Here is a 15,184-nt window from a genome sequence, read left to right on the forward strand (position 1 = left end):
GCTCTCTGAAAGAGGAAGGCATTTGCCCAAAGTTATAAGTGACTTAAAGTAGGATAAGCAGCTCTTCTCTGAGCCTAAGGTTCTTAGCTGTAGAAGTGGTATCATTGGCCTCACTTTGTACTGTGAACTCTAAGGGCTGAATGAAATCATGGCTGAAAAATTGTAATGTAAAATGGTAATATAATTATAAATCCCAAATTTTGGTTGAAGGCTCTCAGGATCAGATTTTAAGAAAGAAAGAAAAGGTGAGACGTGTACAACGTGATTTGTTATACACATAAAAGCTGGGGGGGAAATGTAAAAACTTTTTTTAAAAAATGGGGAGGAGGAGCCTGAGTTTTCATTCCCAGTCCATCCCTTCACAAGCTCTGTGACCCTGATCTGGCTTTCCTTTCTAGAAACTGAAAGAGTGAATGTCTTCCCCATGCAGCAGATGACCTGTATTCTCAAAGAGCACAGTGCAGGCCCGGCTTGAACCAGACCCAGCCTGGGCTAACTCAAGTAGATTTCACCTCATTGCATCATGGTATTTGCATATAACTTTTCCCAGGGGGCCCCCATCTGCGCAGATGGGTTTAATGACCTCATTTGCCTTCTGCCTAGGCAGGGTCTCCAAGTGCTTGCACAGTCTCAGGGAACATCTCTGTCATCCTAGCTTGTGGACTCACTCATTTTGTGTATCTATCTCTTCTCTCTGCTTCTTGGCCTGCCTGCCTTCCCTCCCTCCCTCCCAACCTCTTTCAATCCTGCAATTTTGCAGTGCTTTAAAATGGAAGATTGAAGTTTAAGCCCCAGCCCTCTATCTACTTGTGTGACCTTGAGCATGTGACAACTTCTCTGAGCCTCAGTTCATTCATTCATTAAATGGGCATAATGAAAGCATATACCTCCTGAGGTTGATGATGAAAAACATGTAGCACACAGTTCTTGGCATATGCTCAGTGCATCGATGGATCAATCCATCAATTGACAGATCTCTCCTCATCACTCTCCCTCAATGAGGCAGGAACCATGACTGTCTTGTTCATGCTTGTTTTCTCAGAGCTTAAGCCACAGAATGAATGTCTGTTCATTTCTCCACCTCTCTCTGACTCTTTCATCATACCCATGACTAGCACATCTCTGTTTCTTTTTTCAATTTAAATTCATAAGCATTCAGAGGCACCTGGGCTATTCAGTCGGTTGAGCGTCAGACTCCAGCTCAGGACATGGTCTCATGGCTCATGAGTTCAAGCCCCACATTGGGCTCTCCACTGTCAGCACACACCTGCTCTGGATCCTCTGTCTCCTTCTCCCCCTCCCCAACTAGTGCTCTCTCACTCTCAAAAATAAACATTTAAAAAATTCATATGCATTCACAAGAATGCTAAGCGTTCTCACAGATGCTTCTTCCATGCAGTGTCTTTCTATTTACAACTACTTGTTGTTCTCTGTTTAGGACACTTACTACCTAGTTGTCATGCCTTTGTGAAGGCTGTGCCTTCTCATCTAGAATATCCTTCTACAGCCTCTAAGAGACACACAGGAAATTTTCCAGTCCAAGTGGGGAAACCAATGGTGGAGCCAAGTCCAAATCTAACAGCTGAGGTCAAGTGGGGAGAGTACCATCACAGGAGCCAGGAGGCCTGGATGAGCCTCTTTGCTGGATTCACAGTCACCAAGCAATTTGGGGAAAATCCCTTCACTGCCATGACCCTCAGATTCTACATCCATTAAAGGGTGATTTTTTTAAAAAGAAATACTGCATATTTCATATGGTTGTATAGATCAAACACAAACATCCAGAAGCCCCAGCACGTGGCCTCCCACTCAGGAGATGCTTGTGCTGAATCAAATTTCTCACTAGCTCACATTTCACCATCGGTGACACCTTTGCTGCCTGTTGTCCCCTTCTCCCACCTCCCTGACTTCAGCAGTTTCTGTGTCCTCAACTCAACCCATCCCTTTATCTAGTCTCTTCTTCTGTCCTTGCCCACACTCTAACATTAGAATGATCTGGTTACCTCTAATGTCCTGTGCACAGCTCTCTCTATAATTCTTTCTCACTGGGCTCTCTGACCCACATCTGATTTATCTCTCTTAAAGAGACAGAAAAAACTTAAGAGAGAAAGAGTTTCCCGCTGTATCTCACACAGGAGAAAATTGAACAGATCTCTTAGAATAAGACCCAAAGTCCTTACCAAGAGTTAAGGCCTTGCATAATCTGACCTCCACACACACTTCTCGGACCTCTTCTGGTCCCCTTCTCTTCCTCACTCTTGGTGGCTTATTTCCTCAAATACTCCAAGTGTTTTCCTATTTTTGTTTTCCCCATAATCCATACTTTATGGAAAAACTGACACCAAAGTACGAGATCACTGTTGTATACCTTACAAAATTAAACATAATTATATCATCAGCAGATAAACAGGAATTACTGAACTGATAAGGCTTTCTGCAATAGAACACAAATTCAGGAGGTTGTGTGGATCATTAGTGTTGCTTTCTTCTAAATGAACCCTCTTCTGTGACCTTTCCTCCTGTTGCCTAGCATGACACAGCCTCCACGGAGAACCACCGTCTGAGCAAGTCTCTAGCCCTTAACAGTCCTCTCCCCTCACTGCTCTGTTCTGGACAGCTGCTCTTCCCATCTTCAGGTCTTCGTCTCAAGTCTCCCCTCCTCCCTCATTAACCAAAGATCACATCATCATCTTCATCTCATATCATGGCATCTCATTGACAACCTCCTCATAATGAAATGGTTCTGCACTTGTATGCCAGCTCAGTCTGGGCAAAGACCATATCTGTTGTTGACTGGAGTCTTTATATATCACGTAACAGGCACTCAAGGGACCCTTGAATGGAGGAACAAATGAATGCATGAATATGCACACAGAATACAAGGCCGGGAGTCTCTGCTCTTGCACTCACTTACTATGTGACTATGTACAGGTTACTTCCCTTCTCTGGGGAAGTAACTTTCCTTACCTATACATTAAGATTTGATTTTAATGCTATCTATCTTCCCATCTGTCTGAAAATCCTTCTCAGTCTGAGAAAGGCAGAAGGCAAAAGCCGTGGCCAGAAAGGGCGTAGAAATTTAGGCTTTCTCCACAAACTCTCTTGCCTGTTCCCCTTTCTGCCATCCCCAGTTCTATTAGCTTCTCCAGTATCACCAGCTGGCAGGGACCTGTCACCAGTTAGTTTCTCTAAGCCAGTCTGGCCACTCTGGTGAAGTGAGCATAGTGTGACCACTCTGTTACCTCCCCAGGTCAGCCCAGGCAGTTTTGGCATTTTCCCAAAGAAACAGGTCTGGAAATTGAGGGAAAGTAGTGCAATCAGAATAACAGTCTAGAGGGTTTAATCTCAGGAGGCAGATCTGGAGCCTCCTTATCTTCATTGCATGCTTGTAAATACAGCTGCACTTACTGAGCCCTTGCTGGGAGTTTGGGAGGCAGACAAGTTCAAGTGTGGACTCCACCTAGGTGCTGCTTGACTTTCATCAAGTCCTTAGTGCCCTGGGGACTTCATCTCCCCATCTGTAAGGCAAGGGTCCTTGGAAAGACCTTGTAGGGTTCTGGGGAGGAGTCCATGAAATAACCAGATCACAGAAGTCCTAGTGCAGAACAGATGTACAGCCTTTTGCTTCCTCCTCCCATCCTTCCTCTCGCATCTCAGCACACTGCCTATTCAGAGCCTGTCTTGGGGTACCCTCTTGTCACAAGCATCCTCCCAGGCAAGTGGGAACAGGAAAGTAGAGACGTCTACCCATGTCCCAGGTGTTCCCAGGTCTGACTTGGGTTCACCATAGTGAACACCACGTTACACACACGCTACCACTTCCTGCACCCCTTCCACATGCCGGATAATTCCTACATGCTAGCTAGTGTACTCTGCACAACTCTGTGAGGCTATCACTATTAGCTACCCATCCTGCAGATGAGAAAATAGAGGCTTCAGAATGTTTAAAACAAAACAAACTTGCCCTGGGCCTCACTACCAGTCAGTAACTAGATGGTATAGGATTCTAAAGTCCACTCCAAACACTGAGAGCTTTTCAGCAAGTGAGAGTAAAAAGGCTCCTCCTTCACAACCTGGCCAGGCTGACTGCTGCTGTGTCTTTTTATAGCCAATAGCCTTTTATCCCTTATTATGTGCCTGGCTGAGTTAACCCAATGCGCATTATCTCACTCACTCTTCCCAGCAACCCTAATAAGGTAGCTATTCTTACCAGCCCCATTTTACATCTTAGAGGAAACTAAGATGCACAGAGGTGAGTCACTTGGCTGGCAGGAGGCCTGGGATCTGCATCCCTGTTTGCAACCACTCCTTGGCACTGACCCCCCAGGAGGCAGGCGGAACAGGAGGCAGGGTCCCCTGTTTATAGAGAAAGAAACTGAGGCGTGGAGAAAAGGGTCCTATCCTGGTAAAGTCAGCCCTGAGCCCAGTTCCCAAGTTCCCTGGGAAATTCCCCAAGCAGCTTCCAACCTTCTCCCCCCAGATGGCCTCCCAAGAAAATCTACCACCCACAGCACAAATGCCGTGGCGGCCAGTTTACATTTAGGATTCCCAGCACCATGTGGCTAAGCTATCCCATAAATGGCTTGGCCACCCACTCTAGGATCCTGTCAACAAGGTCAATGACTAAAGGCCACGATTCTCTCCTTTTTCCCTCTGGACTGGACATGGTGCTCAGTCACAGGGGTTTCTCTGGGTGAGCTGCCCAGGATAACACCTCCATCTGTGTGTGTGTGTGAGTGGCTCAGGAATGCAGCCCAGGCAGATGCACCACAAGGTCCTGGCTGCAGGTCTCCTCTGAGGCTGGGAGACAGGCAGGGGCGGGCTTCTGACTCAGACTCAACAGGGAGGTCCCAAGCAGAAAGAGTACAGTGTGGAGAGCAATAGACGCCCTATGCTGAACGCCAGAAAACCTGGACTGTCCACACGCCCACTGTGGGAGCCTGGGCAAGTCACTTCACCACTCTGAGTCTCTGGGACTTCATAGTGTCGACAGATGTAATGAGATCAAGTAGACCAAGGTGTGATGTCAAGTACAAGGACTCTCTGTAAGCTCTTTGGAGGGAGGGTAGATACATGCCTGGTATAGGGCATGGAGGAGTCAGTGAATACAGAGATGTGTTTAAATGTGGATAAAGTGGTCATATGGAGAAGGGGAGAGTAAGGTAGAGAAAACGGAATGAGATTTGGGTTTGATTCCTTATGCTGTTAGGCAAGTTCCTTTCATTTTGGGGGCTTCAGTTTCTCTGTAAAATGGAGGCAATGATAGGCCTGTCCTTTAGAAGTATTTTGGATAAAGTATAAAATTCAAGTAAAGCACCTAGCATGGTACATGGCATATAACATGTGCTCAATACACGCTCAATACATGTGCTCAATAATCGCAGTATTGGGGATGTCGTTGTTGATGGCGGTCATGATAATGTTGACAATGGTTATGAGGATGATAACTTTGAGGGATAGACGGGTCTGATCCTTTCATAGGATCAAACCAAAAGGAGTGTCTAGTACTTACACTCATACCAATCTACTCTAACACCATGTATTAGGTGTTCTTGTGGACATAGATCCTTGATAAAGCAATTTATAGATGAAATGTATGTTTACTCAAAAAATAAAAGTGTCCAAGATACATCCCAAACAGGGAAAATTGTAACACTCCAGAAGCCAGTGATGTGGTGGACAAGGAGGAATTAGTGGAGTCTCTTTAGTCATCTTCTTGTTATCTCTTACTAATCTTTCAACATAAACACGTCTAGCCCCTCTTGCAGGAAGCCTTCTAGGATCCTCTGGGACTAGTTCAGTGCTTAGAATCATTGAACACTCCTTGAGTCTGTGGATAATGTTCCGATTCCCTGGTTTGGTTTATAAAAGCCAGTTCAAGGCTCATTTCTTACCTCTTACTGCTTACATCCCCTCTCACACTGTGCTCTAGCCACACTCAGGGAAATGCAGTTTCCTTAATATGCTCCCTTATGTCTGGGCCTTTGCGCAGACTGTGGCCTCTGCTAGAAATACTGCTCTCGAATCCTTATCTCTGGCCCTCCCCCTACTCCTCCCTTAACCTGGCTAAGATCTACTGTACCTTTCATGTCTCACCTTTGGTGTTGCCTTCTCTAGGAAGCTTTGTCGACTCCCCTCACTTGCTCTGTCTCTGTTAGCACCTAATGTACCCTAAGTAAACTCAACATGGTTGGGACTAGGTCCATCTTGTTCATGGCCTAGAACAGTGTCTGTCACATAGCAGATGCTCACCAGTGGGGTATTTCGGAACTAGGGATCCATCATTGAACAAATGGATGTACATTTTTGACCTCATGAAATGTTCATTTGATCAACAAGGGGGTAGGGATTCCAAGATAGTAAATACAGTTTACAGTATGTGCCAAGGTGATAAGGGTTATAAAACAAAGAAAAAAAAGTGGAATCCAAAGCAAATGGGTATGTAAGGGATAGTGTAAGGAAGGTGGCCAGGGTGGGCTCATTAAGAACTTGACACTTTAGCAAAGACTTGGAGGAGGTGAGGGAGTGAGTCATGTTGGATGAATGGAGAAGAATTCTTGGCCAAAGAAAGAGCCAGTGGCAAAGTCTGTAAGTAGAAGGATGCCTGGCTGGGTGGCAAAGAGTCCGGAAGGCTAGAGTTAAGTGACGGAGATTACTGACAGTAGGGGGTGAGGTCAAAGAAGTAATGGAGGTAGGCAGAGCACATAAGGCCTTATAGGCCATTGGGAGAACTGACTTTTACTCGGAGTAAACTGAGGGGACACCAAAGGGCTTTGCACAGAGGAGTGATACCACAAGACTTGTATTAGTAGGACTATTCTAGTTGCTAAGGCAAGATGTAAGAGTCATTGATGGACATCACCAACTCTGCAACCCAATGCCCAACCATTTAGCATGGACCACTCAGCTAACAAGGCTGCTCTCCATCTAATGATTTTTATTGTCTTCTCATGTCTTATACAATCACTAGCCTCCTTAGACCAATGGACTTCATTTGGGTATAATGCCCTTTCCTAAGAAACCACACTGTTTTTGCTTAGATTTAGCAAATAAATACGGCAACCCTATACTCAGTGTCATCGGTTAGGCATGCCATCCTGTGCTGATAGATGTTTCTGGGATTAATCTCTTCTTACTCTCTACTGGTCTCTGCCCCAAATAGCCCTCAGATTCTGACTTGATAGCCAATTCCCTCAGGAAGCCATGTGGAGAATCCTTAGACATGAATCTAATCCAGATGTCAAGAGATAAAAAACTTAAGGTGAGACTGGCCTGCTCAGGGTCACAGAACTAAGTCACAGAACTGGGACTCCACCCCAACTTCCCAGACATCTTCCAGAATTAGTCCCTTAGCAGCTGTCTGAAACATGACCATAACTAGTGTTCCAGGCCACCACGCCTTACAAAGCCTTGCTATGTTGAATAAGTTAAGGCTGTTTCCTCTTCTTCCCTTAAAGCTCCAACACATGCTTACTGAGAATGATTCAAGTTATGATTTTTTTTTGTTACGAGGGTAAATTATTGAAGCAACCATTCTGGAAATCTGCTCTGTATTCGAGACTCCTCAAGGCTCCAACAGGAAAATAATAAACTGACATGCTGAGAAGCTGAGTCCTGCCCCTTCCTGTCTGCCTTGCGCTGCAGACAGGTGTCTGGATGGGAAACCGGTCACCCCTGTCAGACGGAGTTTCCTGCACAGTCTTGCTCTTGTCTGCCAGCTGGGCCCAGGTCACCCCACAAGGCAGATGTGGGGAACAGCTGGTGTCTGGACAGACAGACAAAGGGAGGAAGGATGGAGGGAGCAGACTGGCATTCCGGGCCAATGGACCAGGAGTCCCTAGGCCTGTGACTGGGAAGAGGGTTACGTAGAGAGTGGGCTAGAAGGAAATCTAGGAGTAGATGCTGAATGCTTGCTTATCCCTGGGCCTTGAGTTCATCTCTAGGACTCTTCGCTAGGAGCATTAGGAAGGAAGAAGTCCACCCACCAGGGGAAGGGCAAGCTGCAAACTCATTACATCTAGGTGCTCAGAACAGGGGTTCAAGGCAGCTGCCTCATGGTTTAGACTCATGAGGTTTGTATCTCAGACCTCCCACTTGCTGGCTGTGGGACCGTAGCCCTTCTCAGCCTCATCTGCATTGTCTACAAAATGAGGATAACAAGACAACACCTACAATGGAGCTACCGTGTGATGAAATGAAATGACAAGTGCAAAAACAGCCACCACGATGCTTGGCAAGTCGTAAGCTCTCGAAAAATAGTGACCACGGTTTGGAGTCTGGAAATCCTGAATCCTACCCACAGCTCTGTCACCTTGCAGAAGTGAGTTCGCCCTCTCTGAGCTTCAACAGAGTCTACCTTATTGGGGTTTTCTGGGGTCTCAGAGTGAGATAATATGCAGAGGCTCTAACCCTGACAAGGCACATAGTATGTGCTCCATTGATGGAATTACTCTAAGTGAGGAAGGTGCATGAAGCAAATCTGCCCTATCAGTAAGTTCCTGAGTGCTAGACTAGGTGCCTGTGGGCAGGGAACTCCCGACGATGGGTGGCTGGGGCCAAGCATTCAGCTAGGAATGAAACAGGGCCACCCGTAAGGGGCAGGGAATGAGAGGAAGGAAGCCAGCCTCTGGCCCCTCTCCTACCATAAGAGGCTTCCTGCTGTGGAAGCTGGAGACAGAAACCAGGACTTTTTTCCACTCAGAGGAAACTGCTGTCTGGGACATCAGGGATGGCTGGCAAGGCTGGGAGCCTCGACGACTCCCCACCCTGTCTTCACTGCTGGGAAAGGCTGCTTTCACCTTGGCCAAGGGGAGGAGTCCCATGTCCAACGTTCCCTGGCAGTCGGGGTTCATGGTGAATTGTCTCCAACAAGAACTGGGAGGGCCATGCTCAGGCGCAATGAGGACTCAGCCCCATGCAGAAGAAAGAGCTGGGCTCGTGAGTCAGGAAGAACTGGGTTCGAATTTGGGCCTTGGCAATCGTGGCCAAGTGACCTCAAGCAGAAGTCCTGTCGGTGCCTGGGGCCCAAACTGCTTCACCTGTGAAGGGGTAATAGTGGCCTGTCAGTGGGTGACATGGGGACTAAAGAAGGTGACAGAGGACACGTGTCTGGCAGGATGTCTGACAGAGGCGACAGTTCACTTAGGGGTATCTTTTTCATTCCCCGTTTCTTCACCTGCTGTCTCGAGAAGCCAGTCTACTGCAGGAAGCAGAGTTGGGTATGTATGAGAGTGTTAATGCGTTAGAGAAGTTGGAGTTTACTTAGAAGTTCAGTTGGGGAATTTAAATGGTAGGAAGTGTCAGTTTAATTTGAGACACCCTTCTCCTCCCTAAGTCAGACTTCCAGGAATCTCCAATCTGAAGAAAGCCCCAAACACTTTGAACAAGGAACAACTATGGCAAAGCCGTGTGTGCCCCAAGAGAAGCTCAGGCCCTGTAACCCACACTTCCCACGTAGTTCTTACAGCCCTCTCCATTCTGCCTTCCCCTCACCTCCTCCGGGAGAGCTGCTCACTCCCAGGACTCCATGTAAATATCCCCTCCACAGAAGCTTTCTCTGACCTTCACACTGCTCTCTGCAAGATTGTACACCTCTCCCTTACTGCCTTAGCACAAAAGTACTGCAATGCATGGTTGTATACCTCACTGCTTCACACCTGGCTCCCTTAATTGACTGTGTGCTTCTCAAGGGCAGGCGCCAGTCTGTCTGGACTCTGCCAGCACACAGTCCGGTACAGTGCTGGACCCATACAGATGCGCAAGGAACACGCATCTCACTGAACGAAGGAAGCATGGCCATCTGCATTCCGCAGCCCTGACCGACAAGAAGGATCAACAATTTAAATTGCAAGAAGGGGTCGTATAGGAGGATTAGGAGGAACTTGACGGAGGAACAAGGGGGAGAAGAAGGGCAGAAATGGTGGGGGAAAGGGAGAGAGGCAAACCATGAGAGACTCTTGAATGCTGACAAAAACTGAGGACTGATGGATGTGGGGGGGAGGGGGGGATGGGCATGAAGGAGGGCACTTTGGGGATGAGCACTGAGTGTTATGTAGAAACTAATTTGACAATAAACTATTTGTAAAAAAAAATAATAATAATAATAAATAAACGTCAAAAAATAAAAAAATAATAAAAAAAAATTGCAAGAAGGGGATCTTTTAACACAAAAGGCCAAAATTACATATATAGCGTGGGTGGAAAGCAATGAGTAGGAAGCACATGCAGAACTAGTAAAGAACTGACTCTGGGTCCATCACTAAAGAGGCAGCACTCACCTAATGTCTGAAATTGTTGCATCGAAACCCAGCACAGGAACAGAGAGCCAAAGTGGCCATATGGTGTACATGCATATATTTTTTCAAGTGACTGTAATAATTTGGAATCTGCACCTGAACCCCAATCTCATGACTTCATGTTCCTACCATGCACTCTGTAGAAACAGCAGTCCATTTAAGGAAGTTTCCCCATAAAAATAAATTAGTTTTTTTTATGTTTTTGCATATAAGTTATAGTTGGTAGGAAAATTCTTTTAATCGGAGCTGCTCTTACTCCAGCTGATGGTGTCACATGAATGATGTGTCATAATTCTACACAAACTTCTATTTAAAACACAAACTTCATTGTCCATTCACGTTAAAAAATGGCTCATTCCAACAAGTGAAATCGACACTACTGTACGCTATTCATTTGGTTATTATCAAGGGCCTTATAAATGCTCGTACCTTTTATCCTAGTCCTTTCAATTCTAAATATCAATTGTAAAGGAATAATAAGATCTAGAAAAATATTTATGTGCAAAGATATTCACAACTCTCAATATTTATCATTGTGAGAAACTGAACTAACCCAAGAGTTAAAAATAATATCCAGAGGGGAACGGTTACGCAAACTACAATACATCACAACCCTATAATAAATAAAAGAGCAAAAACTGTGGCTGGGAAATTTATAATAATATCAGATCATATTCTCATGTGTAAGATTTCCTTTGCTAAGTAAAAACAAAACAAGATCCCAAACTGGAAACGCAGTGACATATACACAGGCGCAAATACCCACACACATAGCACACACAAAAATATTCCAGAAGGAAAGCATCAGCTATTTTGGGTTGTAAGATCAGCAGTGATTGTGATGGTCTCTTCTATTTTCTGGATTTCCCGAAAAGCAGAATATGTATAGTTTCATAATTGGGAGAAAAAGAAAATTCACTTTCTACTAATGAATACAAATGAATGAATAAATAGAAAAGGAATTCATTCATTAATAGAAAATGGATTTTATTCAACTGTATGTGGGTAGAAAGTGTTTACCTTCAGTACTTAAAACAACAACAACAAAAAAGGGTGGGCATGCTCAAATGTCCACACAAGACTGGCTGATCCCAGAGAGCCCTATCAGGCCTATTCATCAATCAAAAAATGGACTCTGATTATGTTCCTTGGGTCTTTCCCTGTTCATCTGTGATTCTAGAGTCAGAGCATCATTCTTAAAGGGACTAATTCTTGTAAGGATGGTACAATATAGAGATATTTAGACAGCAAGCCAGGAACCTTGCTCTTTGTCTTTCACTCCCTCTGCCACCATGGACAAATCATTCCTCCTTTATGGGCCTCAGTGCCCCCATTATGAAATGAAAGTTTGGACCAGATGATCACAGACACCTCATCAGCTAAGACTGACTATAACCCATCTCAGGGACACAGTTCTCCCTTCTTTAAAGAGAGAGAGAGATGAGCTCAAATGATTTTTGGCTCAGAATATGAGTGAATATAAAAACAGAAATAACTTCCCATGAACTCATTCATCACAAAAGTCCTTCTCAACTTGGGTTGCTCTGGTGGGTCACCTCTCCCCCAGCTCTCATCAGGAAGAGAGTGGAGGTGGCCACTCTTCTGTGAGTGGTAGGTACACACCACAGTCCAATATTCATGTTTTACTACAAACACTTGAATCTCTTCTATTACATCCTAACATGCAAAGGAAGAAAACCACAACCAAGACCACTCCCACTAATTTCATAAAAATTAGATGTGAGATACACAAGAGATCACAAAATAATCAAAGGCTATGACTTACCTTGGTATAAATGTCCCATCTTCTCTCTTGCCCTAGACATTGGCCATATGGCCTAAAAACTTCTCTCTAGGATTTTACAAGCCCCAGAAATTCTTCTCCTGGCCACCTCCCTGCTCCTCCTGCTTATCTCTCAATTTTCAGCATCCGTGCTGATCCCTCTGTAGAGTCTTCTCCAACCTCTGGCCTGTGGCCTCAAAGAGTTCCATCCTCCCCATCCCAAAGTATTGATGACTCTTGTATTTGTCTGCTTCCATGCCTGGCTCTTAGCTTTGAGGGTAAAGAACCACATCTGTAAAGATCATCCATGAGCCTGCCCACCCAGTCCAGGGCCCAGCACATTACATTAGCTCAACTACTGCCAAAAAGAAGAGGAAAAAAATACAGCACAACACAGTGTAGCTTGTGAGCAAGTGCTGGCACAACCAAGGCACTGGGTTCTCCGGCACGTAGGGTGATCCTAGCCGGGAAGCTGGGCAGGCCTCCAGGAGGCAGCTGCCGAGGGGCCTACCTTTTTGGTCTTCACCGTAGAGGCACAGCAGTCCCCACCATCGTAGTTGCAGAAGGCCCGGTTGTTGATGGCATCACAGTAATTGTCTCCCATGAAGGGCTACAAAGGGGGAGAGAGGCAAGGGAAGGAGGCCTGTTAGCATCCTGAGCAGGTGAGTGATGGCCCTGCAGTTGTCTAGCTATCTCTCATCCTTTTAAAAACCTCTGCAGACAGCCTACCTGGTTTCAAGTCTCAACACTCTCTTGCACCAGTTATTGCTTCTACCATTTATAAAGACTTATCTAGCTGAGTTTTCACTGACTAAACTATGGTTATGCTGGTGGACACACAGGTAGGGGTACACAAAGCTGCAGGATAGATTACTTACATCTTTCCAAAGCAGGGCTCATTTTACTTTAAGAAATGATTAGGAAATTTGAGCACTCTCCCCCTACATTTCCCAGTAGTAGGTAATTAGACACATAATTTATAATAAAATAGAAGCTGAATGGAATCTACCCAGAATTGTAAAGATCAAAAGTAAGAATTCATAGGAATTTGGCATGACAGTCTGTGCACGCTGTGTGCTCCCTCTCCTCTGGCACTGGAGTACAGATGTACTTGATGTCACATGCTTTATGTGTTTGTGGTCTTGGTTCTCCAAACAACATGTGAGGTAAGCTTTGCTATTCTATATTTTCAGATGAAGATTCTGAGGCTCAGAGCAAGAAAGGTGCTCAGCCAAGATCACTCTGGCAGGGCAGAGCAGTGATGTAAATCTAAGTTGGCTTCATATTTTTTTCTTTGCCATTCTAGCCTATATCTAGCACATACTGATTTGTTGCCTTTCTTCCCTGTGCTCCTTCAACTCTGTAGTGCTTCAAAGATCAGGAAAAGATGACAGAGTTAAGTCATTACTGATCTGAACCCAGGGCAATCTTACAGGAAAGTCAGGAGTATCTGAAAACCCCCTAACACTTTTTTTATTCCCCATCTGAGCACTCAGCCACTGTTTCTAATGCCTGTTTAAGAACCGGTAGCTGGTGTAAGACTGTGAGCTCATTGAAGATGGGGGCAATATCCAGTTCATCTTTGTCTCTCTATCACCTACTTTAATGCTGGGCACAACTTTGGCTCTTAGAGATGTTTATGAAATTGAATAGATTGTACTGGCATAGTGAAAAGGCAGTTGTCAGGGGTCGAGAAAAACTGGGCTCTAGTCTAAGAAACCGCAGTGAACTGGAAGGGTTACTTGGTGGATTTTGGTCATCTTCACTGGGCCTTAAGACTCCCAGCACAATGAATAGAGAGGCAGGTCTGGTCCACTGATTTCTCAAAGCAATAAGCATACCCTTCCCCCCAATCAAAAGCAATACTGTATGACCCTTTAATATAGAAAGCAGTTGAAAGTAAAACCACTCTAATTAAAGTTCAGGGTGGGAGCTCTAATGCTTAGTGACTCACTGATGGGAAAGGTGTCATCAGTTGGCTAAGACCATTGCATCTCAGCACAACCCCTCTGACCCAACGGTCTATCCTTCCCATCCTGACTGTTATGGGGAAAACCGAGCTCCACAAAGAGTCACCCCTACTCCCCGTGGCATCCTTGGCTTTTGCATCTTTGCTCCAAATTCACATGGCCTTTACACACCCAACTCATGATGCCAGATTCCATTTCATCATTATCCTGTTAGGGTCTAAAAAATATCTTAGCAAGACAGAACCAAGAACAGGCAAGAACTGTTCTCAGATATATGTGTGCACAGGTGCATGGCTATGAAAATAAGTGTGGCCCTGCGTGCACCTGCCATAATGAACACATTATCACATTCATATTTGAGCCAAGAGGCACAAAAACAAAGGATAAGCCCTTGGTTCTTCTGTGTGCCTTAGGAGACCTGCCTATGGGCTCTGCTCCTAAGGATCTTTCTTATATCATATCAAATACAGGAAGGAAGAAAACCAAATGCACCTTCCTTAGAACAAAAGGAACTGGTTTGATCAAGGAGTTGCTAGGAAAGAAGAAGAGGAAGAAGAAAAAATAATAATAAATGAAACCGATTCTTTTTATTATTATTATTTGGCCCCTAAAAAAATCTCCCATCTCATCATTAGCTATGTGTCCCTTCCTGTGGCCACATCCATGCATCCGTCCACCCATCTACCCATTCATCTTGTATTTAACCTTATTTACTGAATGCCTATGATGTGTGACACACTATGCTAAAGAAAAAGACGTAATAGTGAGTTGATATAGATCAAGCTCCTACTCCTCCAGACCTTACACTTTAATAAGTAGGCAAGCTTTAGTCAAATAATCACACATCCAATTGGCCAATTTCAACTCTGATAAGAGCTATGGAAGAAAGGTACATGATGTTCAAGAGGACTGGACCTAATCAGGGAGCTCTGTGAAGATGTCCCTTAGGAAATGGCGTTTTAGCTGAGATCAGAAGACACACAGGGGTTAATTAGATGAGAGTGGAGAAGGAAGAATTTCTAGAGAGAGCAAATAACATGTGAAAAACTTCACTACTTAGAGATTTTTTTCCATCTCTGGTATTTCTCATGGCTACTACTACTACAACTATTACTACTACTACTACTACTACTACT

The 15,184-nt window shown here is 44.9% G+C and overlaps 1 protein-coding gene across 1 annotated transcript in view; it reads right to left on the reverse strand.

The window, feature by feature from the left end:
- PAPPA (pappalysin 1) overlaps window positions 1-15,184 on the reverse strand; it is a 243,651-nt gene that overhangs the window by 4,450 nt on the left and 224,017 nt on the right. Inside the window, exon 21 of the mRNA XM_039245860.1 lies at window positions 12,590-12,688. Coding sequence (XP_039101791.1) covers window positions 12,590-12,688 — 99 coding nt within the window. The remainder of the gene's footprint in view (window positions 1-12,589; window positions 12,689-15,184) is intronic.

The sequence above is a fragment of the Hyaena hyaena genome, unplaced genomic scaffold (genome assembly GCF_003009895.1).
Source record: "Hyaena hyaena isolate Hyena2069 unplaced genomic scaffold, ASM300989v1 scaffold_273, whole genome shotgun sequence".
Taxonomy (NCBI): domain Eukaryota; kingdom Metazoa; phylum Chordata; class Mammalia; order Carnivora; family Hyaenidae; genus Hyaena; species Hyaena hyaena.